The sequence below is a fragment of the Salvelinus namaycush genome, chromosome 27, assembly GCF_016432855.1.
Source record: "Salvelinus namaycush isolate Seneca chromosome 27, SaNama_1.0, whole genome shotgun sequence".
Classification (NCBI taxonomy): domain Eukaryota; kingdom Metazoa; phylum Chordata; class Actinopteri; order Salmoniformes; family Salmonidae; genus Salvelinus; species Salvelinus namaycush.
In genome coordinates, this window is record NC_052333.1 from 12,020,503 (window position 1) to 12,042,688 (window position 22,186).

At 44.5% G+C, this 22,186-nt stretch overlaps 1 protein-coding gene across 2 annotated transcripts in view; it reads left to right on the forward strand.

The window, feature by feature from the left end:
- The window catches only part of tinagl1 (tubulointerstitial nephritis antigen-like 1), a 74,774-nt gene that overhangs the window by 39,978 nt on the left and 12,610 nt on the right, over positions 1-22,186 (forward strand). For both annotated transcript variants that reach the window (XM_038966817.1, XM_038966818.1), the window contains exons 4-9: positions 6,747-6,839; positions 7,586-7,700; positions 16,168-16,294; positions 16,649-16,799; positions 16,960-17,146; positions 18,464-18,509. In XM_038966817.1, coding sequence (XP_038822745.1) covers positions 6,747-6,839; positions 7,586-7,700; positions 16,168-16,294; positions 16,649-16,799; positions 16,960-17,146; positions 18,464-18,509 — 719 coding nt within the window. The remainder of the gene's footprint in view (positions 1-6,746; positions 6,840-7,585; positions 7,701-16,167; positions 16,295-16,648; positions 16,800-16,959; positions 17,147-18,463; positions 18,510-22,186) is intronic.

Sequence of the window (22,186 nt, forward strand, 5' to 3'; positions counted from 1 at the left end):
AACACACAGACAGCTGGAAACCTCTCTAACACACAGACACCTGGAAACCTCTCTAACACACAGACACCTGAAAACCTCTCTAACACACAGACACCTGAAAACCTCTTTCTAATAAACAAACACCTGGAAACCTCTCTAACACACAGACACCTGGAAACCTATTTCTAACACACAGACAGCTGGAAACCTCTCTCTAACACACAGACAGCTGGAAACCTCTCTCTAACACACAGACACATGGAAACCTCTTTCTAACACACAGACACCTGGAAACCTCTTTCTAACACACAGACACCTGGAAACCTCTTTCTAACACACAGACACATGGAAACCTCTTTCTAACACACAGACACCTGGAAACCTCTCTCTAACACACAGACACCTGGAAACCTCTTTCTAACACACAGACACCTGGAAACCTCTTTCTAACACACAGACACCTGGAAACCTCTCTAACACACAGACACCTGGAAACCTCTTTCTAACACACAGACACCTGGAAACCTCTTTCTAACACACAGACACCTGGAAACCTCTCTCTAACACACAGACACCTGGAAACCTCTTTCTAACACACAGACACCTGGAAACCTCTCTAACACACAGACACCTGGAAACCTCTCTAACACACAGACACCTGGAAACCTCTCTAACACACAGACACCTGGAAACCTCTTTCTAACACACAGACACCTGTAAAACTCTCTCAAACACAGGAATATGTAGAAAGACAAAGCCAGGTTGTCATAGACACCAAATTCTGTGATTTAATTGCACTGAGTTCTCCTCACCTGCAGCTTTTCAATAGGACAAATTACATTGAGTAGCCCTCACTAACAGCTCTAGGCTTTTTGTCTTAATGGAATGGACTGTCTTTGTTCTAAGCACCTTGCATGTGGGGTGTGGATAGTTTTCCTGTCTGGGAGATGTACAGCCATTCAAAATAACAGAGGGGATAGCAGGTAGGGGATGAGTGGTGAGAACAGTTTCCAGGATGAGGGGAGGTAGAATTCCTCACCTGTCTGCTAGAATGGTTTCTTACACCCCCACCACGGGCTGTTTCACAGTGTGTGTGTGTGTGTGTGTGTGTGTGTGTGTGTGCACTGGGGATGCAAAGGCAAGTGTCTGTGTGGCGTCTGCTCCCATTCATGTATCCATATCGTATTTATTTTAATACTCATGCAACATGTCCTGTAGCTGTTTCTCTGGGCCAATCTAACTCCAGCCATATTCATGTCTGCCTACCAGAGCTGGGTTCAAATACTAGCCTGACTGTCAAAATCTTTAAAATACTAGCCTGACTGTAGTGCCAGATGGGCCGGGTTTGCAGTTTGGGGACTATTCTATTGGGCCACTAAGCCAGACAAGCTCAACCAAACAGATGAAGTATTTTAAAGGATTAGAATAGTATTTGAACCCAGGTCTGCTGCATAGCTTCAGACTGATAGTCCTCAACCCTGGAGTCTATTGGACAGGAGACTGTTGGTGGCGACCTAAGGGTCAGATAGGAGCAGAGATAGTAAAGGGGAGCCTATAGACGTACAGTCTAACCTTGATAAATGGACCTAGTGTGTCTCCCTCTTCTCTCCTCTCCTTTAAGAGAAACGTTTGGAGGTTAAATAAACACAACCTCCCTGGTAAAAATAGATCCTGTTTCAGTACAGCATGGACCAGCATTTAAGTGTAAACTCCCCTTTCACTGTTAAATTCAAACGAAAAGTCACACGCAAGAAACACTCACAACCACTCATGCACTCACATACAAGCATGAAACATACACACACAGGTAGGCACATACAGTATGAACAAACATACACACGCACGCACGCACGCACGCACGCACGCACGCACGCACGCACGCACGCACGCACGCACGCACACACACACACACACACACACACACACACACACACACACACACACACACGCACACACATGCTCCCCTACTCTCTTCTCATTTTCCATGTGTGCATATTGTTCCTAACACTCCTACACACTCCCAGACCATTGTGTCTTTTAACACACAGGGTTTTGGGTGGAAGACAGTTTCCATTCCTAAATAACCAAGCACGCTCCTTGTCCCTCTCCCTCAGTGTGCCCTCCTCTCCCCTCTCTGCTCTGGTCAGCCCCCACTGTCTTCAACTCTCCCTTCTACTCATCTTGGATGACCATTCTGATCTCCTTACAACAGCAAGCTAATATATTACAGCAGTCATAACCAACACCACACTACTAACATGCAGTTCAACATCTGCTTGAGTATCTGCGAATGCTTTGTCCGTGTGTCTATTTGTGTTTGAATGTGTGTGTGTGAGTGTGCATGCGTGTGTGTTTGTAGATATCTGTGCGTGTGTTTGTGTGTGTGTGTGTGTGTGTGTGTGTGTGTGTGTGTGTGTGTGTGTGTGTGTGTGTGTGTGTGTGTGTGTGTGTGTGTGTGTGTGTGTGTGTGTGTGTGTGTGTGTGTTTGTGTTTGTGTTTGTTGATGTTTATTTGTCTATCACCATGTGTTACTGTCTGATAAGCCCAGGCTTTTGTGTTCCTGATAGGATCTTCAGTGGAAGCTTTGAGTCATTAACTTCTACTTGGTCACAATCCCGGATCCGGGAGCACCCCCATCAGTAAAAAAGCTGACTAGCATAGCCTAGCATAGCGTCACAAGTAAATACTAGCATCTAAATATCATTAAATCACAAGTCCAAGACACCAGATGAAAGATACACATCTTGTGAATCCAGCCATCATTTCTGATTTTTAAAATGTTTTACAGGGAAGACACAATATGTATTTCTATTAGCTAACCACGATAGCAAAAGACACAACTTTTTTTTCCCACCATTTTTTTCCTGCATAGGTAGCTATCACAATTTCGACCAAATAAAGATATAAATAGTCACTAACCAAGAAACAACTTCATCAGATGACAGTCTGATAACATATTTATTGTATAGCATATGTTTTGTTAGAAAAATGTGCATATTTCAGGTATAAATCATAGTTTTACATTGCAGCCACCATCACAACTCTCACCAAAGCAACTAGAATAACTACAGAGACCAACGTGAATTACCTAAATACTCATCATAAAACATTTCTGAAAAATACACAGCGTACAGCAAATGAAAGACAAAGATCTTGTGAATCCAGCCAATATTTCAGATTTGTTAAGTGTTTTACAGCGAAAACACAATATAGCATTATATTAGCTTACTACAATAGCCAACCACACAACAGCATTGATTCAAGCCAACATTAGCGATAACGAATAAACCAGCAAAAGATATTAATTTTTTCACTAACCTTCTCAAACTTCTTCAGATGACAGTCCTATAACATCATATTACACAATACATATAGAGTTTGTTCAAAAATGTGCATATTTAGCGGCACAAATCGTGGTTATACAATGAGAATAGTAGCCAAGCTGCCAACAAAATGTCGGGAGAAATCTTGGGAGAGGCACCTAATCTAATCAGTAACTAATCATAAACTTGACTAAAAAATACAGGTTGGACAGCAAATGAAAGATACATTAGTTCTTAATGCAACCGCTGTGTTAGATTTTTAAAATTAACGTTACTACGACATACAGCGTGCGTTAAAGCGAGACCGCACCGAAATTAATGGCGGAATAGTATTTTTACATTTTTCAACAGAACAACAAATTAACATCATAAATACTTCTTACTTTTTGATGAGCTCCCATCAGAATCTTGGGCAAGTTGTCCTTTGTCCAGAGGAATCGTTGCTCGGTTGTAGATTGTCGCCTTCAACTTTGGAATTAGCAGTAAACATTAGCCATGTGGCGAAGACGTGTCCAACTCACTATAACGCAGCACTAAGAAATATCCGAAAATCGCAATATACTGATATAAACTGATATAACTCGGTTTAAAATAACAACATTATGATGTCTTTAACACCTATATCGAATAAAATCAGAGCCGGATATATCTAAGGCCTATAACGGGAGCTTTCCAGAACGCAATCCTGAGGTCTGTCTTGCGTCATGGCGAATGATGAAAAGACTGGACCCCACGTTCCCAGACCCTTTATATGGCCTCAGATCTGCCTAGCAACTCCATTCCAATTCTCACTATTTGCTGACATCTAGGGGAAGGCGTATGCAGTGCATCTCGACCAATAGAAGACATGCAAATTAATAAACTGACCCCAGAACAGCCTGCCTGATTTCAGATTTCTCACTTCCTCACAGGAAAATTGCTCCAACTTGAGTTCTGTTTTACTCACAGATATAATTCACGGTTTTAGAAACTAGAGAGTGTTTTCTATCCAATAGTAATAATAATATGCATATTGTACGAGCAAGAATTGAGTACGAGGCAGTTTAATTTGGGAACGAAATTTTTACAAAGTGAAAACAGCACCCCCTATTGAGAAAAGGTTTTAAGCAGTTGGCTGTGATAACTCCTGATAACGCTTTGTCTAATGGAGGTCGTCTCTGTGGCAGCGCCTCCCGTGTTTCTTTGACTTGTGTGTGTGTGTGCGTGTGCATGCATGTATTTCGTATGTCTTTTCGTGTTTCTGCCTGTCTGTCTGTCTGTGGTCTGAGAGGTGAGAATCTCCCTGCTGGGTATTATTTCTAGCCTCTTGTTTCTAATGGTGAAGTGTGATGGGGAATCTGAGCTATGGTCTCCCAATGTTCACACAGCCCTCGTATTTCACCGCTCTGTCTCTGTCTCTGTACTCTGTACCAGACTTAGACCTCAGAGTGTGTTTCAGTGCATGAATTTATTTCTGCTTCGGCCCACTGTGTCTGGGTCCTGGCACAGAGACTACTGGAGGCTTCTAGATGTTTCTGGGCTGCTGAGGGAAGGGGTTAGAGGTTTAAAGTCACTGTCTGTTTCCCCCAAGCAGAGACATCAGACAGCTTCTGTTGGCCTCAGGTTCAGTCACGGGTCTGGGTCTATGCCAGGGTAGCAGTAGTAAGAAGCCTTGGTGTGTGAAAGTCAGAACGGCTTATAGGTCAGAAGCCTATCTCCTGTTTCCGTAACGTGAGGCAGCTTGATGTACAACTACTCCCCCTGGACAGGACGTTAGTGTGTCTCAGGGCCTTACCCCTAATGTATCGCCTTAATGCTGAGTGCCAAGCAGAGACGCATCAGGTCCCATTTTTACAGTCTTTGATGTGACTCGGCCAGGGATTAAACTCACAACCTTCCAATCTGAGGGCAGACACTAACCACAATGTCACTGAGTGTGCAAATGTGTCTGACTGTATGTTGTCCCTGGAATGTTATTTGTTAGCTAATACACATATTGGACCTAGCATGACTAAATTAGAATGTTTCGGTGGTTCTGACTGGGGCACTAGACAGGGACTCCACTCTATAAAATAGGACCACAGATCCAATAGACTTTATAGTCTGAGATTTCTAGGTACAGTCTTAGAAAAAAGGGTTCCAAAAGGGTCCTTCGGCTCTATCCATAGCGTAACCATTTTTGGTTCCAGGTAGAACTCTTTTGGGTTCCATCTAGAATCCTCTGTGGAAAGGGTTCTACCTGGAACCAAAAAAAAACTTCTTCAAAGGGTTCTCCTATGGGGACAGCCGAAGAACCCTTTTACGTTCTAGATAGCACCAGAGATAGGGTTCGTATTATCTTAAGATAATGATAAGGTAAGAAGTTAAGTCATCCTCATCATCTTTCTTTAGATAGTACAGTATATGAACCACCTGTGTGAGTATGCACGGCAACTCACTAATACATAGATTGCTATTAGGAATCATGAGCTAGTGTGAATGTTTATGGCAAGTCAATGGGTGTCAGACCCTAAACATATTAGATAAAGCTGGCTTAAGGAGTTGTTACCATGGTAATGTATCCCACTCTCTTCCTTACAGTATCTTGTACAGTAGGCCTATCAGACTTCATGTCTGTGTCCCAAATGGCACCACATGCCCTACATAGTACACTACTTTTGACCATAGCCTAATAGACCCTGATCAAAAGGAGTGCACTAGGGGATAATGTGTGATTTTGGCCTACGACTGTACTGTACTGTATGTGTGTTTGTCCAGCTACTAGTTGTTTCAGGGGGCCATGGCGCACACACCTCCCCACAGTGACTCAGCACAGCACAGACAGTAGAAATGCTCTATTTCAGTGGATCACAAAAATGGTCATGTTTCAATATCTACTTATCACGCCCATCAGACTGGTTAGTATTCACTCCCCCCTGGTTCCTTAGGACTAAAAATTGACATTTTTCTGTGCTCTGTTGCCTTAAAAGGCCCCTTCTTCATCCCTTCATTCTCTCTCCTCTCTCTCTCTCTTTTCTCTCTCTCTTTGCCAAGTCCCGTGTTCCTCTTGTTCAGTCTCTCCCTGGGGAATTAGGCTATACAGTGTAACTTCTTATACATGTTTTATTTTTAAAATGTTCTCTCTATATTGACTGTTGGCTTTCCTTGTTCCTTCCGTTAATTCAGCATCACTACTTCACAACAGTGGACAACGGTCAGTTGTGCTTTTGTACAGTAAATGACATCAATCACTTGAACTACAGTCTGTGCAGTACAGTAATAGACCTCCAATTATTATAATGAATAAAATGTGGCACCATTATCTATGAATCTAAAGCAGTGTTCTGACTTCTGACCCCTGTCCATTCTAACTTTAACTCTTGTACCCTCTCTCTGCCTCCCTCTTCATTCATCTTCCCCCTCTTTATCTGCCCCTCTCTCCTCTCTCTCTGCTCTTCTCCCTCTCCCCTTCTCTACCTCCTACAGCACGTGTGGAACAACTGGGCGTTGGGAGTGTGAGCAGCATGCCTGTCTGATAGAGAATGATATGATTCAGGCTGTCAACAGAGGAAACTTTGGGTAAGAGCACTTAAAAAAAAACTCTTAAGGATCGGACCCTTTTTTTCAATTTTCGTCTAAAATGACATACCCAAATCTAACTGCCTGTAGCTCAGGCCCTGAAGCAAGGATGTGCATATTCTTGGTACCATTTGAAAGGAAACACTTTGAAGTTTGTGGAAATGTGAAAGGAATGTAGGAGAATATAACACATTTGATCTGGTCAAAGATAATACAAAGAAAGAAACAACCGTTGTTTTGTAATTTTTTTACCATCATCTTTGAAATGCAAGAGAAAGGCCATAATGTACTATTCCAGCCCAGGTGCAATTTAGATTTTGGCCACTAGATGACAGCAGTGTATGTGCAAAGTTTCAGACTGATCCAATGAACCATTGCATTTCGGTTCAAAATGTTGTATCAAGACTGCTACTACTAATTTGTTTATTAATAACTTTTCATGTTCAAAACTGTGCACTCTCCTCAAGCATGGTATTCTTTCACTGTAATAGCTACTGTAAATTGGACAGTGCAGTTAGATTAACAAGAATTTAAGCTTTCTGCCAATATCAAATATGTCTATGTCCTGGGAAATTTTCTTGTTACTTACAACCTCATGCTAATTTCATTAGCCTACGTTAGCTCAACCATCCCGCAGGGGATCCACTAATCCTGAAGAAGTTTTAAAAACACACGCAAACACACATACACACACACATACAAAAAAAAATTACACTCACTGTCCTGACTTTCCTCTGTGTCCCTAGCTGGCGGGCAGCAAACTACAGCCAGTTCTATGGCATGTCTCTGGACGAGGGCCTGAGGTATCGCCTGGGGACACAGAGGCCCTCCAGGACCATCATGAGCATGAACGAGATGCAGGTGAGAAGACCTGTCTGCTGGGTAGGGCAAGGGTGGGATAGGGGGCAGGTTGATGCTGGGTGAGGCTGGGGGATTCATGGGATGGATCTCCAATGCCATGGCACCCTATTCCCTATAAAGTGAATACTTTTGATGAGGGCCCATGTAAGGGACCATAGGGCACACTACTGTATATAGGGAATAGATAGCCAATTGGGATGCAGACATGGTGTCGCAGCCTCACATTCAGAGTGAGGGACAGTACAGTCTGTTTTTCACTTTATCAAAGCAGGTCGCTCTCAGAACATTACCTATGTAAACCTGAGAAGAATCTTCCAAATTTCCAATTTGGTGTAATATAAAAGTGTATGCATCAAAAGGGACCTATGATATAACATTTTATTTAAAGATTCTGCTTGCCTGGCCTGTATCATTACCAGCTATGGCTACCAGGCAGAGTCTGGTATTGATCTGTTGATAATTCTTTGTCTGTCTGGATCTTGGAAGCCTCCCCTCTGCTATGTGTTGTCTTTAACTCTGTTTACATTCTAACCAGACAGATTATGTAAGAGCCAATCAAATCATCACAGAGGGGCTTGGGAGGATAAAGGTGGAGGATGGGGTAGAGGATAGAGGTGGAGGATGGGGTAGAGGATAGAGGTGGAGGATGGGGTAGAGGATAGAGGTGTAGGATGGGGTAGAGGATAGAGGTGGAGGATGGGGTAGAGGATAGAAGATAGAGGTGGAGAGGATGGGGTAGAGGATAGAGGTGGAGGATGGGGTAGAGCATAGAGGTGGAGAGAATGGGGTAGAGGATAGAGGTGGAGGATGGGGTAGAGGATAGAGGTGGAGGATGGGGTAGAGGATAGAGGTGGAGGATGGGGTAGAGGATAGAGGTGGAGGATGGGGTAGAGGATAGAGGTGGAGGATGGGGTAGAGGATAGAAGATAGAGGTGGAGAGGATGGGGTAGAGGATAGAGGTGGAGGATGGGGTAGAGCATAGAAGATAGAGGTGGAGAGGATGGGGTAGAGGATAGAGGTGGAGGATGGGGTAGAGCATAGAGGTGGAGAGAATGGGGTAGAGGATAGAGGTGGATGGGAGGATGGGGTAGAGGATAGAGGTGGATGATGGGGTAGAGGATAGAGGTGGAGGATGGGGTAGAGGATAGAGGTGGAGGATGAGGTAGAGGATAGAGGTGGAGGATGGGGTAGAGGATAGAGGTGGAGAATGGGGTAGAGGATAGAGGTGTAGGATGGGGTAGAGGATAAAGGTGGAGGATGGGGTAGAGGATAGAGGTGGAGGATGGGGTAGAGGATAGAGGTGGAGGATGGGGTAGAGGATAGAGGTGGAGGATGGGGTAGAGGATAGAGGTGGAGGATGGGGTAGAGGATAGAGGTGGAGGATGGGGTAGAGGATAGAGGTGGAGGATGGGGTAGAGGATAGAGGTGGAGGATGGGGTAGAGGATAGAGGTGGAGGATGGGGTAGAGGATAGAGGTGGAGAATGGGGTAGAGGATAGAGGTGGAGGATGGGGTAGAGGATAGAGGTGTAGGATGGGGTAGAGGATAGAGGTGGAGGATGGGGTAGAGGATAGAGGTGGAGGATGGGGTAGAGGATAGAGGTGGAGGATGGGGTAGAGGATAGAGGTGGAGGATGGGGTAGAGGATAGAGGTGGAGGATGGGGTAGAGGATAAAGGTGGAGGATGGGGTAGAGTCATCTTCTTTTAGACAACATAACAGACTGGCCCTCCCCTCTCTGTGCTACCCTTCCCAATCCCTATCCCCCACCTCTCCCACCTTACATCCTCCAGACCAAACTCCCCCACCCCCTCCTCCCTTCAAGTACACTCTCTCCAACCCCCCCCCCCCCCCCCCCTTCAATCCCCTCTCTCCAACCCCCCACTCCCCCAACCCCTCCTCCCTTCAACTCTATTCTCTCCAACCCACCACACCCTCATCCACCTGTCCCTCTCCTCCCAACATGCCCCTACCTGTACCTGGAGACAGATTTAAGCAGGAGAGCTTATTCATAAATCTCTCGGTCTGTTCTGTCTGTCTCCCAGCTGAGTCCCCGCATGTTAACAATCTTTCTACTGGGTGATGGACAGGCCCAGTCCTGAGGCCTGGGGGGTTGCAGCCACACACGCATGCACAGGCAAAATTGTCTCCAATTTCTTATACCCCTTATCTCTAAACACATCAGCACCGTGCTCCCACCTCCAAGCTGGGTCATGCGTCACTCCGAGGTATGGTTTGGACTTTGACCTTCTACAGCGTTCGCGCGAGCACACACACACATTCATAGATTTTCTATCAGGTGTTTGTCTGGGAAGAATAGTTGAGATATTAACAGGGGGAATGTGAGTAGGCCGTACCAGCAGGTGTGGTGTGTCTAAACAGAGCTAGAGTTCAATGCATAATGCTCTAATGCTACATACAGTTGAAGTCGGAAGTTTACATACACTTAGGTTGGAGTCATTAAAACCTGTTTTTCAATCACTCCACAAATTTCTTGTTAACAAACTATAGTTTTGGCAAGTCGGTTAGGGCATCTACTTTGTGCATGCCACAAGTAATTTTTCCAACGATTGTTTACAGACAGATTATTTCACATAATTCACTGTATTACAATTCCAGTGGGTCAGAAGTTTACATACACTAAGTTGACTGTGCCTTTAAACAGCTTGGAAAATTCCAGAAAATTATGTCATGGCTTTAGAAGCTTCTGATAGGCTAATTGACATAATTTGAGTCAATTGGAGCCGTACCTGTTGATGTATTTCAAGGCCTACCTTCAAACTCAGTGCCTCTTTGCTTGCCATCATGGGAAAATATAAAGAAATCAGCCAAGACCTCAGAAAAAAAACTGTAGACCTCCACAAGTCTGGTTCATCCTTGGGAGCAATTTCCAAATGCCTGAAGGTACCACGTTCATCTGTACAAACAATAATACACAAGTATAAACTCCATGTGACCACGCAGCGGTCATACCGCTCAGGAAGGTGACGCGTTCTGTCTCCTAGAGATGAACATACTTCGGTGCGAAAATCCCAGAACAACAGCAAAGGACCTTGTGAAGATGCTGGAGGAAACAGGTACAAAAGTATCTATAGCCACAGTAAAACGAGTCCTATGTTGACATAACCTGAAAGGCCGCTCAGCAAAGAAGAAGCCACTGCTCCAAAACCGCCATAAAAAAAGCCAGACTACGGTTTGCAACTGCACATGGGGACAAAGATCGTACTTTTTGGAGAAATGTCCTCTAGTCTGATGAAATAAAAATATAACTGTTTGGCCATAATGACCATCGTTATGTTTAGAGGAAAAAGGGGGATGCTTGCAAGCCGAAGAACACCATTCCAACCGTGAAGCACGGGGGTGGCAGCATCATGTTGTGGGGGTGCTTTGCTGCAGGAGGGACTGGTGCACTTCACAAAATAGAGGGCATCATGAGGTAGGAAAATTATGTGGATATATTGAAGCAAACATCTCAAGACATCTGTCAGGAAGTTAAAGCTTTGTCGCAAATGGATCTTCCAACTGGACAATGACCACAAGCAAACTTGGAAGCAAAGTTGTGGCAAAATGGCTTAAGGACAACACAGTAAATGTATTGGAGTTGGCATCACAAAGCCCTGACCTCAATCCTATAGAAAATGTGTGGGAAGAACTGAAAAAGCTTGTGCGAGCAAGGAGGCCTACAAACCTGACTCAGTTACACCAGCTCTGTCAGGAGGAATGGGCCAAAATTCACTCAACTTATTGTGGGAAGCTTGTGGAAGGCTACCCGACACGTTTGACCCAAGTTAAACAATTTAAAGGCAATGCTACCAAATACTAATTGAGTGTATGTAAACTTTTGACCCACTGGGAATGTGATGAAAGAAATAAAAGCTGAAATAAATAATTCTCTCTACTATTATTCTGACATTTCACATTCTTAAAATAAGTGGTGATCCTAACTGACCTAAAACAGGGACTTTTTACTCAGATTAAATGTCAGGAATTGTGAAAAACTAAGCTTAAATGTATTTGGCTAAGGTGTATGCAAACTTCCGACTTCACCTTTACCTGCAGGGTTAAGCATGCCTCCCACCTCCATACCTGGCCTGTCTCCGTCCCAATGTATAGTGCTCTAATTTTGACCAGGACCCATAGAGCTCCATAGGGTTCATAGGGCTCAGTAGGGCTCATAGGGCTCCGTAGGGCTCATCGGGCTCCATAGGGCTCATAGGACTCCATAGGGCTCATAGGGTTCCATAGGGGCTCATAGGGCTCATAGGGTTCCATAGGGCCCCATAGGGCTCATAGGGCTCCATATAGCTCCATAGTGCGCCAAATGGCTCTATAGGGCTCCGTAGGGCTCCGTAGGGCTCCGTAGGGCTCTGTAGGGCTCCATAGGGCTCCATAGGGCTCTGGGAAAGGTAGTGAACTATGTAGGGAACAACGTCAGAAACTTAGGCCAAATGGTCCTAATCGTCTGTGAATCAGTCATCTCTACCGGAATAACTTAACAGACTTTTGCCAACGATTTGCATGTGTTACACAGTCATCTTACTGTATTTACATTCATGAAAGTCCTATTATGGATAATTGTTCACCTTGCGCTGAGCGAGCTCCACACAAAAGCATCAGTAGGAAGTTGTTGTTGTTGGTTTGTCAGCCTCCTCTTGTCGGTTTGTCAGCCTCCTCTTGTTGTTGGTTTGTCAGTCACCTCTTGTTGTTGGTTTGTCAGCCTCCTCTTGTTGTTGGTTTGTCAGCCTCCTCTTGTTGGTGGTTTGTCAGCCTCCTCTTGTTGGTTTGTCAGCCTCCTCTTGTTGTTGGTTTGTCAGCCTCCTCTTGTTGTTGGTTTGTCAGCCTCCTCTTGTTGTTGGTTTGTCTGCCTCCTCTTGTTGTTGGTTTGTCAGCCTCCTCTTGTTGGTTTGTCAGCCTCCTCTTGTTTTGGTTTGTCAGCCTCCTCTTGTTTTGGTTTGTCAGCCTCCTCTTGTTTTGGTTTGTCAGCCTCCTCTTGTTGTTGGTTTGTCAGCCTCCTCTTGTTGTTGGTTTGTCAGCCTCCTCTTGTCGGTTTTTCAGCCTTATCCTCTTGTTGGTTTGTCAGCCTCCTCTTGTTTTGGTTTGTCAGCCTCCTCTTGTTTTGGTTTGTCAGCCTCCTCTTGTTGGTTTGTCAGCCTCCTCCTCTTGTTGGTTTGTCACCCTCCTCTTGTTTTTTCATTTGTCAGCCTCCTCTTGTTGTTGGTTTGTCAGCTCTCCTCTTGTTGGTTTGTCATTCTCCTCTTGTTGGTTTGTCATTCTCCTCTTGTTGGTTTGTCAGCCCCCTCTTGATCTTGGTTTGTCAGCCTCCTCTTGATCTTGGTTTGTCAGGCACTTCTTGTTGTTGGTTTGTCAGCCTCCTCTTGTTGTTGGTTTGTCAGCCTCCTCTTGTTGTTGGTTTGTCAGCCTCCTCTTGTTGTTGGTTTGTCAGCCTCCTCTTGCTGTTGGTTTGTCAGCCTCCTCTTGTTTTGGTTTGTCAGCCGCCTCTTGTTGGTTTGTCAGCCTCCTCTTGCTGTTGGTTTGTCAGCCCTCTTGTTGTTGGTTTGTCAGTCTCCTCTTGTTGTTGGTTTTTCAGCCTCCTCTTGTTGTTGGTTTGTCAGCCTCCTCTTGTTGTTGGTTTGTCAGCCTCCTCTTGTTGTTGGTTTGTCAGCCTCCTCTTGTTGGTTTGTCAGCCTCCTCTTCTTGGTTTGTCAGCCTCCTCTTGTTGGTTTGTCAGCCTCCTGTTGTTGTTGGTTTGTCAGCCTCCTCTTGCTGTTGGTTTGTCAGCCTCCTCTTGTTGTTGGTTTGTCAGCCTCCTCTTGTTGTTGGTTTGTCAGCATACTCTTGTTGTTGGTTTGTCAGCCTCGTCTTGTTGTTGGTTTGTCAGCCTCCTCTTGTTGTTTGTTTGTCCGCCTCATCTTGTTGGTTTGTCAGCCTCCTCTTGTTGTTGGTTTGTCAGCCTCCTCTTGTTGTTTGTTTGTCAGTCTCCTCTTGTTGTTGGTTTGTCAGCCTCCTCTTGTTGGTTTGTCAGCCTCCTCTTGTTGTTGGTTTGTCAGCCTCCTCTTGTTGTTGGTTTGTCAGCCTCCGCTTGCTGTTGGTTTGTCAGCCTCCTCTTGTTGGTTTGTCATTCGCCTCTTGTTGGTTTGTCATTCTCCTCTTGTTGGTTTGTCAGTCACCTCTTGTTGTTGGTTTGTCAGCCTCCTCTTGTTGTTGGTTTGTCAGCCTCCTCTTGTTGTTGGTTTGTCAGCCTCCTCTTGTTGGTGGTTTGTCAGCCTCCTCTTGTTGGTGGTTTGTCAGCCTCCTCTTGTTGTTGGTTTGTCAGCCTCCTCTTGTTGTTGGTTTGTCAGCCTCCTCTTGTTGTTGGTTTGTCTGCCTCCTCTTGTTGTTGGTTTGTCAGCCTCCTCTTGTTGGTTTGTCAGCCTCCTCTTGTTTTGGTTTGTCAGCCTCCTCTTGTTTTGGTTTGTCAGCCTCCTCTTGTTTTGGTTTGTCAGCCTCCTCTTGTTGTTGGTTTGTCAGCCTCCTCTTGTCGGTTTTTCAGCCTTATCCTCTTGTTGGTTTGTCAGCCTCCTCTTGTTTTGGTTTGTCAGCCTCCTCTTGTTTTGGTTTGTCAGCCTCCTCTTGTTGGTTTGTCAGCCTCCTCCTCTTGTTGGTTTGTCACCCTCCTCTTGTTTTTTCATTTGTCAGCCTCCTCTTGTTGTTGGTTTGTCAGCTCTCCTCTTGTTGGTTTGTCATTCTCCTCTTGTTGGTTTGTCATTCTCCTCTTGTTGGTTTGTCAGCCCCCTCTTGATCTTGGTTTGTCAGCCTCCTCTTGATCTTGGTTTGTCAGGCACTTCTTGTTGTTGGTTTGTCAGCCTCCTCTTGTTGTTGGTTTGTCAGCCTCCTCTTGTTGTTGGTTTGTCAGCCTCCTCTTGTTGTTGGTTTGTCAGCCTCCTCTTGCTGTTGGTTTGTCAGCCTCCTCTTGTTTTGGTTTGTCAGCCGCCTCTTGTTGGTTTGTCAGCCTCCTCTTGCTGTTGGTTTGTCAGCCCTCTTGTTGTTGGTTTGTCAGTCTCCTCTTGTTGTTGGTTTTTCAGCCTCCTCTTGTTGTTGGTTTGTCAGCCTCCTCTTGTTGTTGGTTTGTCAGCCTCCTCTTGTTGTTGGTTTGTCAGCCTCCTCTTGTTGGTTTGTCAGCCTCCTCTTCTTGGTTTGTCAGCCTCCTCTTGTTGGTTTGTCAGCCTCCTGTTGTTGTTGGTTTGTCAGCCTCCTCTTGCTGTTGGTTTGTCAGCCTCCTCTTGTTGTTGGTTTGTCAGCCTCCTCTTGTTGTTGGTTTGTCAGCATACTCTTGTTGTTGGTTTGTCAGCCTCGTCTTGTTGTTGGTTTGTCAGCCTCCTCTTGTTGTTTGTTTGTCCGCCTCATCTTGTTGGTTTGTCAGCCTCCTCTTGTTGTTGGTTTGTCAGCCTCCTCTTGTTGTTTGTTTGTCAGTCTCCTCTTGTTGTTGGTTTGTCAGCCTCCTCTTGTTGGTTTGTCAGCCTCCTCTTGTTGTTGGTTTGTCAGCCTCCTCTTGTTGTTGGTTTGTCAGCCTCCGCTTGCTGTTGGTTTGTCAGCCTCCTCTTGTTGGTTTGTCATTCTCCTCTTGTTGGTTTGTCATTCTCCTCTTGTTGGTTTGTCAGTCACCTCTTGTTGTTGGTTTGTCAGCCTCCTCTTGTTGTTGGTTTGTCAGCCTCCTCTTGTTGTTGGTTTGTCAGCCTCCTCTTGTTGTTGGTTTGTCAGCCTCCTCCTGTTGTTGGTTTGTCTGCCTCCTCTTGTTGTTGGTTTGTCATTCTCCTCTTGTCAGTTTGTCATTCTCCTCTTGTTGGTTTGTCAGTCACCTCTTGTTGTTGGTTTGTCTGCCTCCTCTTGTTGTTGGTTTGTCATTCTCCTCTTGTCAGTTTGTCATTCTCCTCTTGTTGGTTTGTCAGTCACCTCTTGTTGTTGGTTTGTCAGTCACCTCTTGTTGTTGGTTTGTCAGCCTCCTCTTGTTGTTGGTTTGTCAGCCTCCTCTTGTTGTTGGTTTGTCAGTCACCTCTTGTTGTTGGTTTGTCAGTCACCTCTTGTTATTGGTTTGTCAGCCTCCTCTTGTTGTTGGTTTGTCAGCCTCCTCTTGTTGTTGGTTTGTCAGCCTCCTCTTGTTGGTGGTTTGTCAGCCTCCTCTTGTTGGTGGTTTGTCAGCCTCCTCTTGTTGTTGGTTTGTCAGCCTCCTCCTGTTGTTAGTTTGTCAACCTCCTCTTGTTGTTGGTTTGTCAGCCTCCTCTTGTTTTGGTTTTTCAGCCTCCTCTTGTTGGTTTGTCAGCCTCCTCTTGCTGTTGGTTTGTCAGGCTCTTACCGTCTGGCCGCTGGAGGTTTTTGGGAGTAATAATTAATTTTATTTGTATACTTCCAAATAAAATATCAAGGTGGTCAAGTACATTGAAACAGGATTGAAACTGCACATTAGCTAATTCCTGTTCGCTATCCCCATGCTCAGGTGAATATGGATACTCAGAATGACCGTCTGCCTCAGTACTTCAACGCAGCAGAGAAGTGGCCTGGAAAGATCCATGAACCCCTGGACCAGGGCAACTGCGCTGCGTCCTGGGCCTTCTCTACTGCAGGTGAGACACAAAATGCTAGTAAAACACTGGCAGAATACTGGCAAATGCAAGTAAATACGGGCAAAATATTGACAAAGTACTGGTAAAATACTGGCAAAAGGCTGGTAAACTGCTGGCAGAATACTGGTAAAACGCTGGTATTTTGGTGGATTACTGGAATTTTTGTAAAATACTGGTAAATGTGGGTCAAGAAAATATAGCAATATTGCAAAATAATGGAAAGATGCTGGTAAAATGGTCATAAAATGACTTATTTGAAGTTCCATCTCATTCCCACAGAACATCTCTTAGGACATTTCACAGAATTTATTTTAAAACACTCTCTTTCTTTCTATCTCACTTTCCATTGATCAGCGGTGGCATCGGATCGAATCTCCATCCAGTCGATGGGTCACATGACCCCTCAGCTGTCGCCCCAGAACCTAATTTCCTGTGACACGCGCAACCAAGGGGGCTGTGCTGGAGGACGTATCGACGGAGCCTGGTGGTACCTGAGACGCAGAGGGTAGGACATATTTCACTGTGACACCAGGCACAATATTTTTTTATGATAAAATTAAGGGTCAGTTTAAGTTTTTTTAGCTGTGAGTTAATGATTTATTGAATACGCTATGTTCTCTATCTCTCATCATCTATCTGTCTCCATCTCTCTCTCTCTCTCTTAGTGTGGTGACAGAGGAGTGCTACCCGTTCTCTGCTCCCCAGCATACGCCAGCGGAGGTGGGCCGCTGTATGATGCAGAGTCGCTCTGTGGGCAGAGGGAAGAGACAGGCTACTGCACGCTGCCCCAGCACACACACCTACCACAATGATATCTACCAGTCTACACCTCCCTACAGGCTCTCATCAAACGTATGTACACACACACACTATTACCACCATCAAAACATCTCCTGTCCAACACCTCTCCACGGGATGTGTACCTCTGACATCAGTTTATCACCGCTTGCAAAACATACTCTGTAATCCTCCATAACCATGGTAAAGTACGTTGCATGAGCTCTGTACACACCTGGCTGAATTCCTCACGCTACATTAGCCCATAATTTCTCTCACGTGTTTGTCTTAATGTGTTTTCTCTACCGTCAAGAAAGTACAGAAGTCTCCGTTTGCTCGCTCATAAATGAATTCCTTGTGAAGGATGCAGGCCTTTCCATTTCCATGTGGCAGAAAGAGAAAGAGTAGAGGTGTAGATATTAAATGGTAGGCTATAGTTAGATAACTTCTGGGCAACATCAGTCGTCAACATCACTCACCTGTAGGGCCTATTTTCCGGTTTACACTTGAACACGCCAGATTTCTCAACTGATCAGAGACAGAGTGGGTAGCAGCAGGGAATGTTACTGGAGTGAGCTACAGTAGATCAACAGGAAAGCCTGTATCTATTACATTAAGGCTGTGTCCCAAATAGCACCCTATTCCCTACATAGTACACTACCCTATGGACCCTCGTCAAAGTAGTGCACTATGTAGGGAATAGGGTGCCATTAAGGAGGCAGCCTAACTGTTTCCAGAGTACATGTGCACTTAGAGAACCCACATGCACCCACTTGTTTTATATCCTAATCAAAGTAGACCCACTGAGCAACAGCCTACCTGTGGTTTATTACCTCTCACCATCAATCATTCTAAATTATGCCTAATGTTGGAAATCATTACAGCATATTTATCTGGCTCTATAACCTCTCAAGTCACCGAGAGATGTACTGTATTATCTACAGATTTATGTTGATATTCCCTCCACTTTGTCTCTTTCATCGAATCACAGATCTGTCCATCTCTTTCCTTTCATCTAATCACAGATCTGTCCATCTCTTTCCTTTCATCTAATCACAGATCTGTCCATCTCTTTCCTTTCATCTAATCATAGTTCTGTCCATCTCTTTCCTTTCATCTAATCACAGATCTGTCCATCTCTTTCCTTTCATCTAATCACAGATCTGTCCATCTCTTTCCTTTCATCTAATCACAGATCTGTCCATCTCTTTCCTTTCATCTAATCACAGATCTGTCCATCTCTTTCCTTTCATCTAATCACAGATCTGTCCATCTCTTTCCTTTCATCTAATCACAGATCTGTCCATCTCTTTCCTTTCATCTAATCACAGATCTGTCCATCTCTTTCCTTTCATCTAATCACAGTTCTGTCCATCTCTCGCTTCTTCACAGGAGAAGGAGATCATGAAGGAGATTATGGATAACGGCCCAGTGCAAGGTAGGATGGTCTAGTGATGATGACTTACTGTGTGTGCGCGTGCATGCAATTGCCATCGGCAACTGTAAAATGATGAGATACTGGAACCATATGTGCATGCTGTAGCGCTCAGAGCCATCTCTTGGTTTTCTGAATGAATACAAACGGGCAAGACAGCCTTGGCTTCTGCTTAAGGAGGAAAATTGGGTATGAGAGGATGTGTATCAGATGTTTGGCTATAACTCTGATTTATCATGCCATTGTTGGACATTGTTGGACTGATATTCAGGAGGAATAGTGACTTTGTACAGGGTATGTAATGTGGTGAACATGCCAGAGACCTAAAAAACATTGTCAGCCACCAGAGGCTTTAGCTTAGAGGGATAGCTGAGGCAGCTCAATTGACAAAAGCTCGAACCCCAGTGATTAGGACTGTTTATAGTGTAGCTTCCAACCCAACCCTTAGTTTATACACCTTGATATGTAGACTTCTCACCTTCGCCCTAATGATTTTCTTATGATTTGTGGACAATGTCCTAAGATACAATTACTTTGGATACAAATGTGTCACCTGGAAAACACCTGGTTGAAATGAGTTAACGTCACCAAGCATCTGCTAGTATTCATAAACAGACATATCTGAGCTCCCTCTCTCTTTGTAGAACAGAGAGAAGTTCTTAACACATGTTTCACACTGCCTCACAAGCAGTGAAAAGTGTAAAGTGTAAAAAGGTGAGGCCTCAGGTAGGGAATTTGACCTTTGAAAGAACTGTGATGTTGACTGATGTCTGTGACCTCAGACTCAATTTGATCTGGGTCACCTAGCCAGGGGATACAACTGGTGTTCCTGATGCTATTCATTATACACGGTTGTCCGAAACAATTTAAAATTCCTCAGAAGTTTGGATGGAGAGAGTGAAATGCATAGAAAGGGAGATTGAAAGGAAGAGAGAAATAGAGAATGACAAATAGACAGTGGAATGTAGACTGTGTGAGTGTTAGTACACTGTATACCTTTATGTGCACGTGTATGTGTGTACGTGTGGTTGTACAGAGGTAGCATGAGCCTGTTCCAGCCTTGATGTATTGTTGCAAACAGCAGGACTGAAACATTGGCCTGCTGACAACTTGTCCTTTCTTTTCCCTTGAATTTCTGTTGTTGCCTTTGCCATAGAGGAGTGTGTGTCCTTGTTTATTGGCAGTAAGAGAACAAGAGAATGGTAACCTAGTAAGAACAGGTAGTCCTCCAAATGTGGGAATTACTCAGCGAGAGTTCCAGATTGTTTTTCCCAGTGGGGTTTCTAGTGAGAAAGTCACAGGGAGTTTAGCTCTAATGGGTTTCCAGTGAGAAAGTCACAGGGAGTTTAGCTCTAATGGGTTTCTAGTGAGAAAGTCACAGGGAGTTTAGCTCTAATGGGTTTCTAGTGAGAAAGTCACAGGGAGTTTAGCTCTAATGGGTTTCTAGTGCACCGGATCAGAGAGTCCCGACACTACACTTGTACTCTGATGTTTGGGTGTGTTCTACTCAGGGGGAAATTGGAAATTGTCCTCAGAAGAAGTAAGGAAATTATTTACCCAGGTTCGCGTCCTTGCCCCACCGTTCGCTACAATATGGTTGAACATTCAGCATAGAAACGTTTTTCCTGATGTTTAAGGTTGGCGTCCAAGGCCTGGTTTCCCGATCGCGATGGAACTTCGGCTTACGACGCATCATCCCTACAATGGCTGGAGATTTATATCACGCGTTTCCCAAAACACCACGCAGAGAGAAAGTTCCCTAAGTGCGTCGTTGAGGCATGTGTCAATGCTGATAAGAGCTAAAGAAAGGCAGCGCTGCTCTCAGATCAGCTTTCTCCATTCAAATCTTACCTTAACGTTAGAATTATTCCACAATACGGATGACAGATCAGCTCCTAGAGCAGGGTTCTCCAACCCTGTTCCTGGAGATCTACCCTCCTGTAGGTTATCACTCCAACCCTGTTCCTGGAGATCTACCCTCCTGTAGGTTATCACTCCAACCCTGTTCCTGGAGATCTACCCTCCTGTAGGTTATCACTCCAACCCTGTTCCTGGAGATCTACCCTCCTGTAGGTTATCACTCCAACCCCAGTTGCATCTAACCTGATTCAGCGTATCAAACAGCTAATTGTAAAAATGAGGTGTGATAGATTAGGGTTGGGGTGAAAACAGACAGGACAGTAGCTCTCCAGGAACAGGGTTGGAGAGCTTCTGTTCTAGAGATATTATCACCGAGGGCTTCAAATATTGAGGTGGCTTATTCCAATGCTTACCCTATGATAATGCACTAAATCAGGATTTGGCACAAAATTGCACACGTTGTTACACATCATTAAATATATTTAAGCAAAATTACAGACAGTAGCCTACAATTTGCAAAAGAGAACTCAGTTGAACATTACATTTATTTCAACATATTTAATTATAAACAGTGCATTCGGGAAGAATTCAGTACCCTTGTCTTTTTCCACATTTTGTTACGTTACAGCCTTATTCCATTCTCGATAAAATCGTTTTTCCCACTCATCAATATACACACAATACCCCATAATGACAAAGCATAAACAGGTTTTTAGATTGTTTTGCAAATGTATTAAAAATAAAAACAGAAATATTATATCTCTCTGTACTTTGCTCCATTCATCTTTCCCTCGATCCTGACTAGTCTCCCAGTTCCTGTACCCACAGCACCATGCTTCACTGTAGGGATGGTGCCAGGTTTCCTCCAGACGTGATGCTTGGCATTAAGGCCAAAGAGTTCAACCTTGGTTTCATCAGACCAGAGATGACCTTGATGACAGCTTTGCACACTCTTGGCATTCTATCAACCAGCTTCACCTGGAATGCTTATCCAACAGTCTTGAAGGAGTTCCCACATATGCTGAGCACTTGTTGGCTGCTTTTCATTCACTTTGCAGTCCAACTCATCCCAAACCATCCCAATTGGGTTGAGGTCTTGTGATTGTGGAGGCCAAGTCATCTGATGCAGCACTCCATCACTCTCCTTCTTGGTCAAATAGCTCTTAAATGAGTTGTGTTGGGTCATTGACCTGTTGAAAACAAATATAGTCTACTAAGCGCAAACCAGATGGGATGGCATATTGCTGCAGAATGCTGTGGTAGCCATGCTGGTTAAGTGTGCCTTGAATTAGAAATATATCACAAACAGTCTCACCAACAAAGCACCTCACATCATCATACCTCCTCCTCCGTGCTTCAAGGTGGGAAATACACATGCTCTGTGTCTCACAAAGACACAGCAGTTGGAACCAAAGATCTCAAATTTGGACTCATCAGACCAAAGGACAGATTTCCACTGGTCTAAAGTCCATTGCTCCTGTTTCTTGGCCCAAACAACTCTCTTCTTATTATTGGTGTCCTTTAGTAATGGTTTCTTTGCAGCAATTTGACAATGAAGGCCTGATTCACGCAGTCTCCTCTGAACAGTTGATGTTGAGACGTGTCTGTTACTTGAACTCTGTGAAGCATTTATTTGGGTTGCAATTTCTGAGGCTGGTAACTCTAATGAACTTATCTGCAACAGCAGAGGTAACTCTGGGTCTTCCGTTCCTGTGTTGGTCCTCATGAGAGCCAGTTTCATCATAGCACTTGATGGTTTTTGCGACTGCACTTGAAGAAACTTTCAAAGTTCATGAAATATTCCAGATTTACTGACCTTC